Source organism: Eleutherodactylus coqui, chromosome 2, assembly GCF_035609145.1.
Source record: "Eleutherodactylus coqui strain aEleCoq1 chromosome 2, aEleCoq1.hap1, whole genome shotgun sequence".
In the NCBI taxonomy this organism is placed as follows: Eukaryota; Metazoa; Chordata; class Amphibia; order Anura; family Eleutherodactylidae; genus Eleutherodactylus; species Eleutherodactylus coqui.
The window spans coordinates 21,157,319-21,175,517 of record NC_089838.1 but is presented as its reverse complement, the minus strand read 5'-3'; the positions used below and the strand labels follow the sequence as shown (position 1 = coordinate 21,175,517).

The window sequence follows — 18,199 nt, the reverse complement described above, 5'->3', positions numbered from 1 at the left end:
GACTTTGTAAAAGGATTGTGCAGTAAAGTATCAATATTTGCAGATGATACAAAACTATGTAAAGTTATTCACACGAGATGACGGAATGCAGTTGTAAATGGATCTGAATAAGTTGGGATTTGGGCAGTAAACTGGCAAATAAGGGGTAACACTGATAAATGTAAGATTCTGCAGATGGGCAAAGGAAATGACACCATTACACACTAAATGGGAAACCACTGGGTAACACTGACATGGAAAAGGACTTGGGGGGGTTTTAGTTAACTGGAGCAACCAGCGTCAGGAGGCTGCTGCCAAGGCAAATAGGATCATGGGGTGCATCAAAAGAGATCTCGGGGCGCATGACCAGAACATTGTTCTTCCTCTTTACAAGTCACTGGCCAGACCAAACATGGAATATTGTGGACAGTTTTGGGCATCGATACTCAAGATGTGGTAATGGCGAACTCACTAAAAAGTACAAGAGGAGCCTGGACGTCTTTCTTGAGCGTTACAATATTACATGTTCTAATCCCTGATTACTTCAGAAGAGTCGGTGATCCAGGGATTATTTTGATTGCCAGATTGAGTCAGGAAGAAAATTTTCCTCTTAAATGGGGAAAATTGTCTTCTACCTCATTGTGGTTTTTTTGCCTTCCTCTGGATCAACATTGGGGGGTAATAGGCTGAACGGGATGGACATATGTCTTTTTTTTTTTTATTGGATTAACATACTAGGTTATTAGTGGCTGGAAACCGTGGAAGACTCCCTTGTCCAGAGGAACTGCATTGCTCAAAAACAAGGGGGATGAGGATTGTCTTAAAGGGGTTTTCTGATTACTGGACAAAATGCCCCCTTTAGTACCCCCTGTGATAAACCAAGAGGAGCAGTACTTACATTTTCCCTGCCAGTGCACAGTGCTACATATTGTCCAGTAACCGGACAACTCCTTTAACCCCTTGAGTGGCATGCCCGGAAATTTTCCGGGACGAGCTCCACTGCTCATAGTGACATAGCCCGGAAGATTTCCGGGCTATGTATCACTATGGGAGCTGCAGAGCACAATGCCACAAGCTGTGACAGTGTGCTCTGCCTGCACAGACCAACACAGAGCAGTGCAAGGGCTTTGAAAAACCAGCAGAAGATATTGCCGATATGTCGGCAACCTCCTGCTTTGTTTACAGGTTGCCATAGAGACCATCGGCTTGTCAGAAGCAAGCTGATGGTCTCTGTGGCAGGGAGAGCTGGTTGTTAGCTGTCAGAGGACAGCTAGGTACCTGCTCTTACAGCAGAGATCAGAGAAAACCTCCGATCTCTGCTGTGTTAACCCTTTACATGCTGCAGTCTATGTGACTGCAGCATGTAAAGGGCTGTCACTGCAGCATGTAAAGGGCTGTCACCATCGGACCCCTGGAATGTGATCAGGGGTCCTGATGGGTCCCTGTGGAAGTCCCCTAAAGGGAAGGAAAAAAAATAAAAATAAAAAAAAAAAAAGGTAAAAAATTATTTAAAAAATAATAAAAACACTTGTCTCCCTTTACTTTGTAAAAAATCAAAAATACAATCACATGTGGTATCCCTGTGCGTCATAATGACCCAGAGAAGGAAGTTAATACATTATTTAACCCCTTAATGACATGGCCCCTTTTTTTCTTTTTTCCCCATTTCTTTTTTTCCTCCCCCCTGTTTAAAAAAAAATCACAACTTGTCCCGCAAAAAACAAGCCCTTATATGGCCATGTCAATGGAAAAATGAAAAAGTTATGGCTCTTGAGACGCAAATGCAAAATTAGTTGAAATTCAATGATTAGACCATTTAAAAAAACCTGCCCTGGTGGGCACGACAGGGTGCTAGGAAACCCGCCACTCAAGGGGTTAAGGCAACGGGCGCACATGGCTATAACACACGGTGCACCTAAGAAAGTTTGCATCGGCCAGCACACCTGCAGATTCACAGACATTGTATGACCTATTCTCATCTGTGAAAAAGGAGAATAGGACATGCCATGATGTCTTTTACGTGGACCGTTAGTCCGTGTAAAAAAATTGTGAATGTTCATAGGCTGTAAGAGGGCTGTGTGTAGTCCGTGAAATAAGCGGACAGTACACGCCCAAAAAATGTGCCAGTGTGCCTTTGCCTAAGGGTAATGGGAAGTAAGTGGTGGAAAAAATGAACCCCAGACCCTTCTGTCCTGTTTGCCAAAATCCATTACCTAAATATGGGGCCCATTTTTATCTTTGCTGTGGCGCCCCCTTTCTTCTTTGTCCGCCACTGCCTGGCACTCACCCATTTAGATAAAATGTAATGCAACATGATGGTCAACTGAAATCTGAAGGCGAAAAGTATCCGACTCTCCAGGAGATAAGATGGCCCAGAGTGTGATAGATAGACCATGGCTCTATACCTATATAGACCATGGCATACCTATATACTGTATACCTGAACAGGTCATGCCATGTACAACCTATACATGTTACGCCCTATATTGGTTATATAGTGAGATGGCTCCTTCCAGCAGGATTACATTATTACAAATTTATAATCCAGCTCTCTAATGTGGCTGGCTGGATTATAGACCCCCAAGGTGTTGGGCTGTGGTTACACCACTGCTTGAGAATCACAGTCTTCATTTTTTTTTACCTCCCTCTCTCTAGCCGGATACAAAGTTTGGGTTTGGACAGTCGAAACTTATGTGAAACAGCTCTGCTTCCAGGAACAGTACGTAAAGGCCGCCACTCATCTCCTCTCCATTAATAAAGTCTATGAGGCGGTGCAGCTCCTGAAAGGAAATCACCTGTACAGGTAGGGGGCCTGTGGAGCTTATATATGTACGGTTCACCTCTTCTGTTGGCTCTTTGAAATGTGTTATTATGAATGTGATTGGTCTTCCAGAGAAGCCATTGCTGTGGCCAAATCCCGTCTGCAATCGGATGACCCTGTACTCCGAGATCTGTACACCAGCTGGGCGACTGTACTGGAGCAAGATGGGCACTACTCCATGGCTGCTAAGTGGTAAGGCACTGCCAGGTGGCACTAGTAAGACGGTAAAGGTCTAGGTGGGTACTGGGTAAATGGTAAGATGAGAAACATTACGGGATTCCGTATCCATCCCTATAACAGAGGATAAACTGGATTTCTCGCTTGTTGCATTGGGGGACACAGCCAAGACCGTGGGTATAGCTACTGCCACTAGGAGGCGACACTAAGCACAAAAAAGTGTTAACTCCTCCTGCAGGCTATACCCCCTCCTGCCGACCTGAAGCTAATCAGTTTTTAGCTTAGTGTCGTAGGAGGCAGACGTCTTTGTCTGCGGACTTCAGAGATGCTGACTGACAAATGCTTCCAATTATTGGCTCCCCAAGATTATCGCCGCCGAGATAGAAAAATGTTTATGGTGAAAACGGTGTACACTCGTCCTCCCTTGGCAGAATATTAATCTATCATATACACGTTTATCCTGACGATCTATCCTTTTGATAGGTCATCAATATCAGATCCGACTACTAGCACTCCCACCAATCAGCTACTTGAAAGAGCAACAGCCTCTTTGTTTACAAGGCACAGTGCTATAAATTGCATAGTGGCTGTGCCTGGTATTGCAGCTCATTCACTTGAACGGGACTGAGCTGCCAAAAGATCATATGCCGATTTAACATTAATATCACAGACCAGAAGAAGGGGCTGTGTTCGTTTAGCACTGCATCCTGTTCAATCAGCTGCTTGGCATGGGATGTGGGAGTCAAGACCCCCATCGATCTAAAGATATAACGTCAATATTAAAGTCCCAGGAAAAACATTTTATAAGGGGTGTTATGTTAAAAGAGCTGTTCTGTTGTAAACTATTGATGGCCTATCCTCAGGATCAGCCATCAGTAGTAGATCGATGGTGGTCTGCTTACATCCTGAGCCAATTTCTGCAGGAAGCTGACAGCTCTGTTTCCATCACAGTGGCCAGGCTTGGTATTACAGGCCAAACTTCCAATTCATTTCAGTGGGAACTTGGCCTGCAGTAAGAAGCCTGATCACTGCAGTGGAAACAGAGCTGTCTGCTTCTTGCAGAAGTCAGCTCAGTGCACGAGCGCATCGGTCCAGAGAACAACTGGTCAGTCAGGAACCCAGGTGACGGACCTCTAATGATCTGCTATTGATCCCAAGGATAGGCCATCAATAGTTTACAACTGGACAAGAGAACCTGTCATGTACTCGAAGCTATGCAGCTGACCCAAGGACATGGCAGGGCCTCTTTTAAAAGCAGAAATTGTCCATGTGCCCTACTAGAGCACATTAACATCATAGATGGGGATGCTCAGAACCCCTTACTGCATCATACGCATCACATCCATGCCTTACATGGTCTTTCATATGATTGCCCAAATGTTGCTTCCTCCGGTGATGGACTTTATTTTTCTTAGGCTGGGTTCTCATATATCCAACCATGCATTATTTACCCCTCTGGCATTGTGAAATGCCGAGGAAAGCTAATACTAAAACTGATCCCATAGTTTTCCATGGACAGTTCAAGGCATCCGGCTCATCAGTCCTGAGCGCCAGAGAGAAAAACATTGCGCACAACGCAGCAAAATAACATCAGTTGTGTCCGGCTCTGGGGTGAAAACACTGGACACAACTGATACATGGGGACCCATTCTTAAAGGGGAAATCTAGTGAAAATGATCTTTGTAGACTACATAGGCGTACATGGGAAGATCCCATTGATGAACTCTGTGATCTCGGACCACCACAGATTTCTAGAATCTTAATGTTTTAACACAGTTAAGACCCCTTTAGAGAATCAGGAAATTTAACACAATAGTCAGATAATCATTCATTTGAATGTCTAGAGAAATCTCTAAATGGTTACAAAGGGGTTTAGTTCTCTATTAAGACTTCTTGATTCAGCACATTAGTGGTGATCTGCGATAACAGATTTCTCCAATGGGATCACCCTACTAATGGTAATTCTGTTCCTCGCTTCTCTTTCCTTCCTCAGTTACTTAGGGGCCTCGTCACCATATGATGCAGCAAAGGTCCTGGCCAAGAAGGGGGACCTGCTGTCGCTCAGCACGGCCGCCGAACTTGCATTAATATCAGGAGAGAAGACTTTAGCAGCCTCATTCGCTCTGCGTTGCGCTCAAGAACACATTGCTGCTAAGAACTGGGTTGAGGCCCAGGCGTCTCTGAAGCAATACCCAACCCTGCTGGTAAAGAACATTTACTTTCTTCATAGCACTGCCTAAAGGAAAAACAAGCAATATGTCTAAAAATGCATAAAAATTACCCATAGTAACCAGTTGGTTGGAAACTAGGGTTAGAATTGAAATATAGAAGTTCTAATTTGTGTATATTTGGGTCATTTTACAGGGACACAGGCTGGTCTTCTGTACCAGCGAACTGCTCTTCAACCATCTTGAAGACCAGTCACCGGTGGATTGGAAGACGCAGACCACGGCGTGTTTTCATGATTGGGTGGGACATAGCAGCAAGGAGCCATTCATTAGTAAACTCACAGGCCTGTGGCAGATGGAGTATGGACTGTGCTCAGCAGAGCAGTATACCGAGGTGTGCCAGCAGCTGTGTACATCTAACACCCCACCAACCACAGCCAACACCAGTCCCAAGCAGGTAATGGAGACGTCCATCCGTAAAGGGGTTTACCCACTATGAGATTTATCCCCTCTACACTGGATAAAGGTTAAATGTCAGATTTAGTCATTTTAGGAGTGGATGTGACTTTAGTAAAATCTCATCCACTATGCTGCTACTGTAAATGCTGCGGAGTTTCCACACGTGATTCCACCGTAGAAAATCTGCAATACATAAGGCCCATGTGAACATACCCTTAGGCTGCTCTTACACGTCAGCTAGTGGCTGACGCTAGTGCCGGTGTGTTCCTTACAAGTGCAGCTCGACAATAAGCACTATTACACGAGCTCTAATGCCCAAGTATAGTGGGTCTGGAAGGCCTTCAGACCCTTCCACAACATAATGACAACGTGAAAACCGAATGTCAGAAATCTTTGTAATAACATTTTGCATTAACCCAAGTAGTCACACCCCGTACTCAGTACGTAGTTACAGCGATTCCAGCCTCCCGTCTTCTTGGGTATGATGCCACAAGGTTTGCACACCTGGATTTGGGTATTTTTTGCCATTCTTCTCTGCAGATCCTCTTGAGTTCTGCAAGGCTGGATGGGGACCGTCTGTGGATGTCATTTTTAAGTCTGTCCAGAAATGATTGAATGCAATTTGGGACTCTGGCTTGGCCACTCAAGGACATAGAGTTGTCCCTAAGCCCCTCCTGTGTTGTCTTAGCTATGTGCTCAGGGTCATTGTCTTGTTGGAAGGTGACCGTTCTGCTCAGTCTGAGGTTCCTTGCGCTCTGGATCAGGTTTTCTTTAAGAATATCTTCATACTTTGCTCCATTCACCTTTCTATCGACCCTGACCGGTCTCCCTGTCCAAGCATGATGTGGTCACCCCCATGCTTCACTGTAGGGATGGTATTGGGCAGGTGATGAGCAGTGCCTGGTTTCCTCCAGACATAACGCTTAGAGTTGAAGCCAAAAAGTTCAATCTTGGTTTCATCAGACCAGAGAATCTTGGTTCTCACATTCTGAGAGTCCTTTAGGTGCTTTTTGGCAACCTCCCGGTGGTCTTTCATGTGTCTTTTATTGAGTAGAGGTTTCTTTCTGCCATAAAGCCCAGATTGGTGGATGCTGCAGCGATGGTCGACCTTCTGGAAGTTTTTCCCACAGTAGAGTCCTTTTTGTCCCAAACTTCTTCCATGTAAGAATTATGGAGCCGACTGTCGAGAACTCTTGAGAACTTTCAGTGCAGCAGAAATTTTTTATAGCCTTCTCCAGCTCTGTGCCTCCTCACAATCCTGTCTCTGAGCTCCACAGGAAGTTCTTTCCTCCTCATGGCTTGCTTTTGGCTCTGATATGCATTGTGAGCTGTGAGACCTTATGTAGAGAGGGGGGAATGCCTTAAAATTTTGTCAGTCAACTGAATTTACCACAGGTGACCCCAATCAAGATATAGAAACATCCCAAACATGATCAAGAGAAATGGGCTTCCCCCAGAGCTAAATTTCAAGTGTGTAGCAGCCTGACTCCCCACATCAGCGATCAGAGCCGTTCATTCTGCCTGCACCAGTCTACAAACTCTGTAATTTATTAACTCTTTCATTTGCCATAATTGTTCCATTTACTTATTCTGGTCGGTTTCAATCACGCAGCTGCTTCTTCACATCGCACAAGAGGTGACGCTGTCTGCTCTGACCTACCTGACAAAAAGCTGGGATGAGATGGTGTCCCCGTTACTCAGTGCCATCTTTCGCTGTTATCAGGCAGGACAGTTTACATTAATGCAAGAAATTTCCAAGTTGCTGCTACCAGAAGGTAAGTGCACCTTTTCAAGAAATTTGGCTCATCTTACTCCAACGTTTGTAGGTTTAAGACCGGTATAAGAAACCTCACTCTTAGTGACGTCCGCATGAAGGGAGCTCTGGCTGAGCATGTGCAGTGAGCGCTCTATTCATTTCAATGGGTACCAGTCGGGTAGCTCCACAGTCCCATTGAAAGTGAATGGAGTGTTAGTGCACTTGGATGCATTCAGTCTCTTCCTGTCTGTGGACGGGTATAGCAACCCTACAATGAGGAGTACGGGGGACTCGGAACCCCTGTTCTTGAGATCGGCGAAGGTCTCTGCAGTCAACCCCCCCCCCCCCCGATAAGCAAATTATCCTCTATCCTAGGGGACAACTTGCAATTGTGGTTCAACCCCTTTAAGTGAATGCATTGCAGTACTTCACTAGGAAGTCAACTGTAGCACCACCGTCCATTATTCCATGTAAGAAAATGTCTTTTACAAAATAAGAAAAATATTTAATGTCACTCAGGTCCTGACGAGCTGAGAAAGAACCTCAACCCAGACAACAAACACAGCTTAGCTGCCTGTGACAGTGTGCAGGCATTCCTCACCTATATTAAGATGTATGAAATGTGGTGGAATCAGCCAGGCGTGAAGATGGAGATCTCCTCTGGAGAAGATGCCGTTCTCCCCACCCCAGAGGAGGACGACACTCCTAAAAGTCTTTGTGACCTCGGTGTGCTGCTGTCAGACCTGCATGCCGGCTTCCAGAACGCACAGCGGGAGATCGCCGATGTTCAGCAAGGTCTCCGGGAGATGATCCAGCAGCATCAGAGGAACAGGCAGATCCAGGATAATTCTCTAGAGCTAGACCAGGACTCCGACTCCAACCCAACATCATCACCCGAGAAAGGTCCTGACAGTCAGAACCAGACGTGAGTAGACTGACAAGCCGGTTATCATTACTCCTTCCACTACCTCTTATAGTAATTGTCATTTTGCTTTTTACACAGTTCTAACCCAAATCCAGTATCCCTGACGGAGCTGATGAAGAAGCTTTCTACGGCAAACCATAAATTGGCTGAATTTCCTGATTACTTAAAGGTAAGAGACACACAGCAGCTGTGTTGTACTACAGTAGCACTTCTGTATATGTGGCTGTGCCAAGTACTGCAGTTTAGGCCTCGGCTGCAGTGTGAGGCATAGCTAGACATGTAGAACTGCTGCTGTGTCTGAACAAGAGTCAGTCCCGGCTGATGATGGGAGTCCCGCTGATCCCACATGGATGGACTACCCAGAATTCTCACACTAAAGCTACCTGTGCACAGTAGCCGTAACGCTTGGGCACAACTTGCATCCTACAGCACTGGCACAACCGTCTGTGTGCTGTCCAATATACACGAACTGCACACCGACATGCATTGGCATGTCCTATTGCTCTTCCAAGAAACGGACAGAAATAGGACATTCTGCAAGTTTTTTCACGCGGCCCATCAGACTGTGTGTAAAATAGCAATCATGTTCATAGTGTCTCTTATAGGCCTATAATGAGGCCACGTGGTGTCTGTGGATTAACACAGAAAAAGGGACATGACTGACATTGCAGCTCTGCTCCATTGAAGTGATTGGAACTGAACTGTAATTTTGTGTACAACCTATGGACAGATACGGTACTGTTTTTGGAAGAAAGCATTTTTTTGTGATCATGTACAATTCTTTAATCCCTTAACGTTATCGGACGGACATTTACATCCTGCAGCGTTGGGGTATGTATGAAAGTAGAGCGCGCGGCTATCTCCCTTCATACAACGTGGGCACCAGCTTTTTCTTACAGCCGACACCTGGAGGAAACAGCTCCGATAAGCCGTGCGGCTCATCAGAGCTGTAAACCTTTTAAATGCCATCATTAATTCTGACAGCGGCATTTAAATACCCCAAACGATGTTCAGGGGTCCCGTACGACCCCCCACGATGAGATCGCAGGGACCCGTGTGGGTGTCAGTCATATTTAAAAAAAAAAAATAAAGCCATTTTGCAATATTTTTAATTAAAAAAATCTAAATCATAAAATAGAAATACATATTTGGTATTGCTGCGTCCGTAAAAGTCCGATCTATCAAAGTAGCACATTATTTACCCCTCCCCCCCCACACACACACACACACACAGTGAACGCTGTCAGAAAAAAAATTTAGGAAAGCAGAAGTGCGCTTTTTTTGGTCACCCCGTCTCCAAGAAAAAATGCAATAAAGAGCTATCAAAGTCGCATGTATTGCAAAATGGTGCTAACGCAAATTACAGGAAGTCCCGCAAAAAATGAGATATTTGTTAATAATTTCATCATGAAAGAAACAAAAATGACATTGAAAATTTTGAGTTAGCTCTGAAATGTAGCCTGTTTAAGTTAAGCCCCCTCTACACATTTAACTTGGACTCATGAAGAACTCTGTAAAGGGTATGAACCAGGGTGGAGAAGCCTTCAGTACCTCAGAAGACAATTTCCACAGCTCAGTGATGCTAAAGTTAGGGAAGGCGTCTTCATTGGCCGCAGATTCGTCATCTAAAAGATAAACCCGTTGAGCAAGTTCTTCATGGTCAGGAGAAAGCAGCATGGGAGGCATTTAAAGATGTTGTGCGTGGCTTCCTGGGAAATTGAAGAGTTGACAACTACGTTGAGATTGTGAATAAACTTCTAAAAAAGTACCATCGATTAGGTTGAACATGCCGAGCGATGAACATGGAGAGAGATGGGAGAGGGAGAGAGAGATGGGAGAGGGAGAGAGAGATGGGAGAGGGAGAGAGAGATGGGAGAGGGAGAGAGAGATGGGAGAGGGAGAGAGAGATGGGAGAGGGAGAGAGAGATGGGAGAGGGAGAGAGAGATGGGAGAGGGAGAGAGAGATGGGAGAGGGAGAGAGAGATGGGAGAGGGAGAGAGAGATGGGAGAGGGAGAGAGAGATGGGAGAGGGAGAGAGAGATGGGAGAGGGAGAGAGAGATGGGAGAGATGGGAGAGGGAGAGAGAGATGGGAGAGGGATGGGGGGGAGAGAGAGAGAGATGGGAGAGGGAGAGAGAGATGGGAGAGGGATGGGGGGGAGAGAGAGATGGGGGGAGAGAGAGAGAGAGATGGGGGGGGAGAGAGATGGGGGGGAGAGAGATGGGGGAGAGAGAGATGGGGGGGGAGAGAGATGGGGGGGGGAGAGAGAGATGGGGGGGAGAGAGAGAGATGGGGGGGGGGAGAGAGAGAGAGATGGGGGGGAGGGAGAGAGAGATGGGGGGGGAGGGAGAGAGAGATGGGGGGGGGGGAGGGAGTGAGAGATGGGGGGGGGGGAGGGAGTGAGAGATGGGGGGGGGAGGGAGAGAGAGATGGGGGGGGGAGGGAGAGAGAGATGGGGGGGGGGGAGAGAGAGATGGGGGGGGAGGGAGAGAGAGATGGGGGGAGAGAGAGAGAGAGAGAGATGGGGGGAGAGAGAGAGAGAGATGGGGGGAGAGAGAGAGAGAGATGGGGGGAGAGAGAGAGAGAGATGGGGGGAGAGAGAGAGAGAGATGGGGGGAGAGAGAGAGAGAGATGGGGGGAGAGAGAGAGAGAGATGGGGGGAGAGAGAGAGAGATGGGGGGAGAGAGAGAGAGATGGGGGGAGAGAGAGAGAGAGAGATGGGGGGAGAGAGAGAGAGAGAGATGGGGGGAGAGAGAGAGAGAGATGGGGGGAGAGAGAGAGAGAGAGATGGGGGGAGAGAGAGAGAGAGAGATGGGGGGAGAGAGAGAGAGAGAGATGGGGGGAGAGAGAGAGAGAGAGATGGGGGGAGAGAGAGAGAGAGAGATGGGGGAGGGAGGGAGAGAGAGAGATGGAGGGAAAGGGGAAGAGGGAGAGAGATCTCCCCCCCCCCCCCCCCACCCCCCCGTTCTCCTCTGCTCTTCCCCGCCGTCACCCGAATCTTTTCTCATGAATGGGCAGGTACTCTAAAAGGACAATATTTAGCGAGTATGCTTGCTCATCTCTAGTTCTAAATCCTGCGCTCCCGCGGCAATCTGAATGATTCTGAACGATAGCTGTCCCGTGTAAAATAGCTATAGGTGTGCCTCGGCAGTAGTTATATACAGTGCCTGTGGATTACTACATCTTGCGTTCCATTCTCTTTTCTCTAGGTGCTGCCCTTCCCTGATGTGTTGGAGAGCTGCCTTGTCATAATCCACCTCCCCTCTTCTAAACCGACCTCTGATGTGTATGGACAGGCGATAAGTCTCTTGCAGAGACATGGCTCCAGGTCATCAGACCACCAAAAAGCAGCCAGCAAGTTTGTATCATCCTTACAAGAGCAGCTGCCTAGCGCCTAAATTCAGGACTCTGTTTATTACTGCTTCCAGGTCTGCAATAAACACTGCACTAGTGGCGGGATCCGTCAGCTGCCTTTGCTTCTTCCAGAAGCTGCATACTATAGTCATCCATCCATCTTGTGTCTATAGACACTGGGCTATGGGCTGTGCTGCCAGCAATGGTCTAACTGAGGCCTTAGGATGCATGGACTATGCTGAACGATAGCTTTTAAGAGGCACTTTACAAGCGCTCCATGCCATTGTTATGATGCAGTTCAATGCCAAGGATCCATCATCTTCTTGTTTTCCATACTCTGTGCCTGACATGCAGTGCGCTCATACTAAATAAATTCTGGAGGTGTTATGTGGTGGTATGTTGACAACATTGGACCCCGTCCAAGAACCACTTAGTTATAAGATGCTGGTTCTAGTGCGACAGTAGACTGCTTTGTCTTTAACGGGAACCCAAGACCAGATGTATATGGTGGGCATGTATGTCGTGCTCTGAAGCGCCGGGGGATTTCAGAATAAACATACACTATGCCACCAAAAGTAAATGGTCGCCTGAGCAAGAATTAGTAGTAGTATTTATTTCCATTTGTTACTACTTAGTGAGGGCTCCTTTGGCCCTAATGCTATTGGATACTCTCCATGGTATACTTTCTACTAACCTCTAATACACTTCAGCTGGTATTTCCCTCCATTCATCCTGCTAATGTCTGGCAAGTTCCGTCGGAAAATTTGGAAGCTTTTGATATTTCCTGACCTGATGTTCCGGTTTGTCCCAATGGTTTCAGGCTGAGACTCTGTGTAGGCAGTCCAATTGTGGAACATCCATATCCTCAAACCTCAACAGGTAATGATTTGAGGATCTAAAGAGAACATCTGTGGCACTGATGATGGTTAAATTACTTGTATAATACTATGACTATCCTGAAAACTTGACCAGTTGGTGAGTCGTGAGGACTGGAATTTGGGAAACACTGGCCTACGCGACAATTCTCTCCCTAATTGTGTATAGGGAGAGAGCTGCTACTCTTTATCAGTGTTTCCCAACTCCAGTCCTCAGGACACCCCCAACAGGTCATGTTTTCTGGATTTTCTCAGTATTGCCTAGGTGTTCTTAGTGTAGGATATCCTGAAGACGCGCCCTTAGAACTGGAGTTGGAAAACACTGCTCTAGATGATGTGGGCAGGGAGAGACCGGCATGGTGCTGCCTGCTTGACTCCAAGCGCTGCTCATACTGGAACTTCAAAGTATGTTTCAGAATAAGGTGTACATGCCAGAAATGTACATACTTGTCCCGGTTTGGGCAGCATGAACCTGGTGAGAAGTTCCCTTTAGTTTTGGCTGCAGCTTTTGTTTATAGAGGAATACCACTTTAAACTACGACAGAGGTTTTCCCATCTTATTATGTGATGACCTGCTTCTTGAGTATTGGGGTTCCAACTTCTGGTATCTACACCAATCACAAAAATGAAAGACTGTACTGTATGCCTTTTAATCTTTTTTTCCCTTGCACATGCACAGCTGGTGGTGTTGCTGTACAGGAGGAAATTAAGAACAGCTTGGCACTAAATAAGCACCCCCTCCATTTTCAGTATGAGTGGGGGTCCCAATCAATCAAAAAGTGATCCTAATGATGTCATCATATTAGAAAATAGAAAAAAACCCTTTAACGCTCCCCTCACTGGATCTATTCCTGCCATGTATGAACTCAATCCGCAAAAAGGACTACCACCACCGCGTACCACCATTACCCTACTGCTGTAATGGGCATTGCCAACAGACAATGAGGAAGTTCTGTATTATATATACTGTCATTTACATGTGATTTTTGCTTGTACAGAATATAAGTTTTATAACATCTGTGAATGGTGTTTCGTAGGTTGTCTAGAGTAAGGAAAGGAGTTTGCCCCCATCAGCCCTGAAACAGCGCTACTGCTGTCCATGGGCTGTGTGTGGTATTGCAACTCAGCTCTATTCCAGTGTATGGGACTAAGCTGCAATAACAGCCACAATCCATGGCCAGGAGTTCTGCAGATGGGGGTGGGGATGGGGGTAGCCATAGCCCCCTATTCTAATCCTGGACTAGTCTCTTGTCACCACTAGAGGATAAGAGTGCTTGAAAAATGAAAAATGTACTTAATATAAATAAATGTACTAGATGTGAATGGTATTCTTCCATCCTGAGGAGGAGTCATACTCACATTAAAACATTTAAGGGGTAACTGATTTACATTTTTTTCTCATGCAAATATAAAATTTTGGAATAAATCTTATTACAGAAAAATTGCTATATATCTGCTAAAAAGCCACTCCTCCTCCCTCCTGTACTGATCACTCCCCCTAAACCTGATAAGATTACAGCTGCAGCCCATAGAAGTCTATGGGGAGGAGGAAGGAGACAGGCAGACTCACAGAAGTGGCTTCAGCTTGTAGCAAGTGTTTTCTCTCACCCAGTTACTCTACATTTACAGCTACACTGCTCCATGCTGGGGAGGGGGGTGGGGGGGTTGGAGATAAGAGATCCCGTTTGCCTGTGTGTGCAGTCTATGGAAAGCATCATAGCCGCTCATCTACGCATCCTCTGGGCTGAGGGATAACTGACATGTAGAAATTAAAGGGGTCGTCTGAGTTGTAACTTTTCAGTAAAACTCCTTCTACATGTACTAACATAACAAATAGACATATAGTCACCTCTCTCCGCTCCCGCTGCTTGGTCTTACTCCCGCAGTTTGTTTACAGGCTGCACTCCCTCCCAGTTTATGGGGCATTGTAGTCAACAGCTCAGTGATGGAGGGCTGAGCTCTGTGATTGGCTGCAGTTCCTGTGTCATCCTGTAAACAGGTTGGGGTAGCCTGTAATGGTGACGTTAGAGAGCAGACCCGAAGCAGCACCAAGGGACACAGCGGGAGCGGAGAGGGGAGACTATATGTCTATTTGTTAAGTTAGTGCATGTAGAAGGGGTTTTATCCAGAAGCTACAACCCGGACAACCCCTTTAAGCCTCCATGTAGGCGGGAAGGGGGAGACAACTCCTTAATAAACTTTATACCAGTTATATAATGGCCCAATGTTATTCCTCACATACAAACATGACAGCTTATTGTGAAAAGAGTGACCTGAAACAGTCCATACACTTTACAGGGAGTATAGCGAATGAGATCTGTTCATGGAAATGACACTGTGACCGTACTGTATGTTGTCTGCACTCACACACTGTGACGCCAAGGAAAAATAGCTTCTTTTAAAATAAATATTAGAAACTTTACCATACTGGAGTTTTTTTTTAAGTTATTCGGCTGATCTTGTATATCCAATAAAAACCAATATCTAAACTAGGAGAGCAAGCAAAAAATTGAAGATGACTAATAATAGAATCTCATAACCCCACTGATGACATCCACATTACAGTAAGACCAGCCTACATGCTAGCATACCTTGTATGGCACCATCTATTGAGTCTTTTGCGTGGAGGAAGAGTGTGGTCAGATTTACCATATTAGATGTACCTTAAGACCAGGGGCGTACCTAAAAGCTCAGGGGGCAGACCCTGAAGCAGCACCATGGGACACAGCGGGAGCTGTCTCTCATGGTGCTGGGTTTTACCCAGAAGCTACAACTCAGACAACCCCTTTAAGCCTCGATGTAGACGGGAAGGCGGAGACAACTCCGTAATAAACTTCGTACCAGTGGGGCGTGGCTTGGCCGAGCACAGACATGGCTGCTTAGTCCGGAGCTCCGCAATACCAGGCTCTTAAAAGCATCGCCACAGCTACCAAACCGAGCTTCAACTCACCTATAACGAGCACTGAAGTCTCAGCGGCTCACTGATGTCCCGTCGCAAGTCCTCCCGCACTCAGGCAGGGCGCCTGGAGGAGTTCTTCACCGCCAGCAGCAGACCGCGGGAAACAACAGCAGAGGCGCTGACCCCATCTCTCTCCCTGCCCGGAGGGGGAAGGGATTCTCCTGAATCGCGCTGCTCCTCACCACAACACCTGGCAACTCTCCAAGAAGATCCTAGCGAGGTGAGCTTGTCGGGAGGGTCCCCGGAGGGCTCTTCCTCTTATATAACCACCTCTAATATTATAGAAACCTCTGGCAAAGAGTCACAGTGGGCTCACAAAATGGCGTCAGCTATGAAACACCAGACGCAGCACCAAATCTCACTATCAACCAGTACATTAAAACAACGCTCCAAACTGTCTGAGGAACAAATTGAAAGCCCATATATACCTCCTATAAACGACCTGATCTCCATTATACCCACATCTAAACAATCTGCAACCGAAACCTTTATAAAAGATGGTGGTCGCTTTGAGAAATTCTCTGCAATCCAACTTCGATTCCTTATCCCACTCCTTACCGGCAAATCTGGAGGAGCTAAATGAGAGGGCAACACATATTGAAAACAAATTGGGAGAAATTACACGCTCCCACAACGAACTGATTGACTCTCACTATACTCTGAAAGAAGAGGTGGACTCGCTTAAGATTAAAATGGCGGATATGGAAGATAGAAACCGCCGCAACAATATCAAATTCAGAGGCATTCCGGAAAATATTCCGGCAGCAGGCATTACTAAATATCTCCAACAACTAATTTTGGCCGTACTTCCTGAATCAAACCTGATGAACTTGATAATTGACAGAGCACACAGGCTACCCAAGCCAAAATTTATTCCGGATTCCGTTCCTAGAGACGTACTCGCTCGGGTACATTTCTTCCATATAAAAGAAGCGATCATGCAATCAGCTCGCAGGCTAAACCAGCTACCACCTCCCTACTCAGAAATCCATCTTTACACGGACTTATCCCAAGCTACACTTCAGGCCAGAAAGAAGTTTTTCGCAATAACTAATGCCCTATGTCAGGCAAAAGTCCCATACAAGTGGGGGTTTTCTCCAAAACATATAGTATATAAGGATGGCATTAACCATATTTTCTCCAAACCAGAGAAGACATACTTCAGATTCCCAAACAAATTGTAGCAAACCACGTGTTCTAAATAATGGTTCAACTTTTATCTATAAATGCTAATGGGCTAAATTCCCCGTACAGACGCTCGTCTCTATGGAAAGAAGCTTTGTCCAACCATGCTGACATTTTGTGTGTTCAGGAGACCCACTCTGCTGCCTCCGCATGTCCAAAAATTTTGCATAAAAACTTTCCGAACGTATATTTGGCATGTGCACAAAACAAAAAGGCAGGATTAATGATCGTCTTTAGAGATACTGCCCACTTGGAAATCAATTTCCAGGAACTTGATTCCAAAGGGAGATACATAATTCTCACCGGCAAATTAAATTCTTCTCCCTTTAAAATTCTAAACATTTACGCACCCAACTCTGCGCAAATTCATTTCTTAAACAAAACTATAAAAAAAGATGCGGGGACGCGAAGTGGGTAAACTAATTATTTGTGGCGACTTTAATCTCACACCAGACAAACAGATGGACTCCACAACTACCCCAATGAGAAATTCTCCTTTCTTACTCCCCTGGCTCCAGAAAGAAGCAATATATGACACGTTTAGATGCTTGAATGCCTCTTCCAAAGAATACACCTTTTATTCAGCGCGCCATAGATCCTTCTCACGCATAGATTTCATACTAGTAGGCAGAGCGACTTTATCTTGTGTCACAGAAGCAAAAATCAACGCAGCAACTTGGTCTGACCACGCTCCAATTTCCGCCACCCTCTTATGGCGTCATCCTGGGGAAGGAGCTAAATCATGGAGAAACAATCTTTTCTTAATGGGTCTGCCACAAAACTCTAAAAATATTTCAGACTGCCTAAAGGAGTACTTCAAGATTAACGCAAATCCAGAGATATCCCCGCTAACTATATGGAATGCGCACAAAGCTTATATCGGAGGCATTCTTATACAGATAAGTGCCAGACACAAAAGGAAAAGAACAGCTGAACTCACTGATATTCTTTCACAAATCGCCACCACAGAACATCTACTACAGGATACGCCCTCGAACAAAAACCAAGAAACCCTTTTCTGTTTAAGACGAAAGCTACGCGCTCTCCTCATGGAAAACTTTGACAAAGCAATGAAGAACAATCGAATTAAATACTATAACTCAATCAACAAACCCTCACGTTTAATGGCAAACCTAATTAAAAAGTAAATAACCAAAACAGAAATTCCCTTTATAATAAATCCAGAAAAGGGCAACGAAAAAAAATCTCCCACCCAAAGCAAGTAGCAGAAACCTTTCGTCAGTTCTACAAAAAACTATATAATCTCAAAAATGACAGCACCACCCCCCAACCAACAACACAAAAAATTTCAACTTTTCTTCAAGCTCTAAACCTACCACATCTCTCAGAGACTGAATTAGAACATCTGAATGAGCCCATCTCAACCACAGAAATTTTAGAAACAATAAAAATATTAAAACCCCAAAAATCACCAGGACCAGATGGTTTCGCTAACGAATACTATAAAAAATTCACACTAACACTTGCGCCCCATATGACCCTTGCTTTTAATCAGGCCATAGCTCAAAACAAACTCCCAGA

At 45.7% G+C, this 18,199-nt stretch overlaps 1 protein-coding gene across 1 annotated transcript in view; it reads left to right on the top strand.

The window, feature by feature from the left end:
• GEMIN5 (gem nuclear organelle associated protein 5) overlaps positions 1 to 14,935 on the top strand; it is a 56,707-nt gene extending 41,772 nt beyond the window's left edge. Inside the window, exons 22-29 of the mRNA XM_066590461.1 lie at positions 2,635 to 2,782; positions 2,873 to 2,992; positions 4,971 to 5,181; positions 5,342 to 5,602; positions 7,217 to 7,379; positions 7,880 to 8,285; positions 8,364 to 8,454; positions 11,494 to 14,935. Coding sequence (XP_066446558.1) covers positions 2,635 to 2,782; positions 2,873 to 2,992; positions 4,971 to 5,181; positions 5,342 to 5,602; positions 7,217 to 7,379; positions 7,880 to 8,285; positions 8,364 to 8,454; positions 11,494 to 11,682 — 1,589 coding nt within the window. The 3' untranslated portion in view covers positions 11,683 to 14,935. The remainder of the gene's footprint in view (positions 1 to 2,634; positions 2,783 to 2,872; positions 2,993 to 4,970; positions 5,182 to 5,341; positions 5,603 to 7,216; positions 7,380 to 7,879; positions 8,286 to 8,363; positions 8,455 to 11,493) is intronic.
• Positions 14,936 to 18,199: the final 3,264 nt, after the last annotated feature.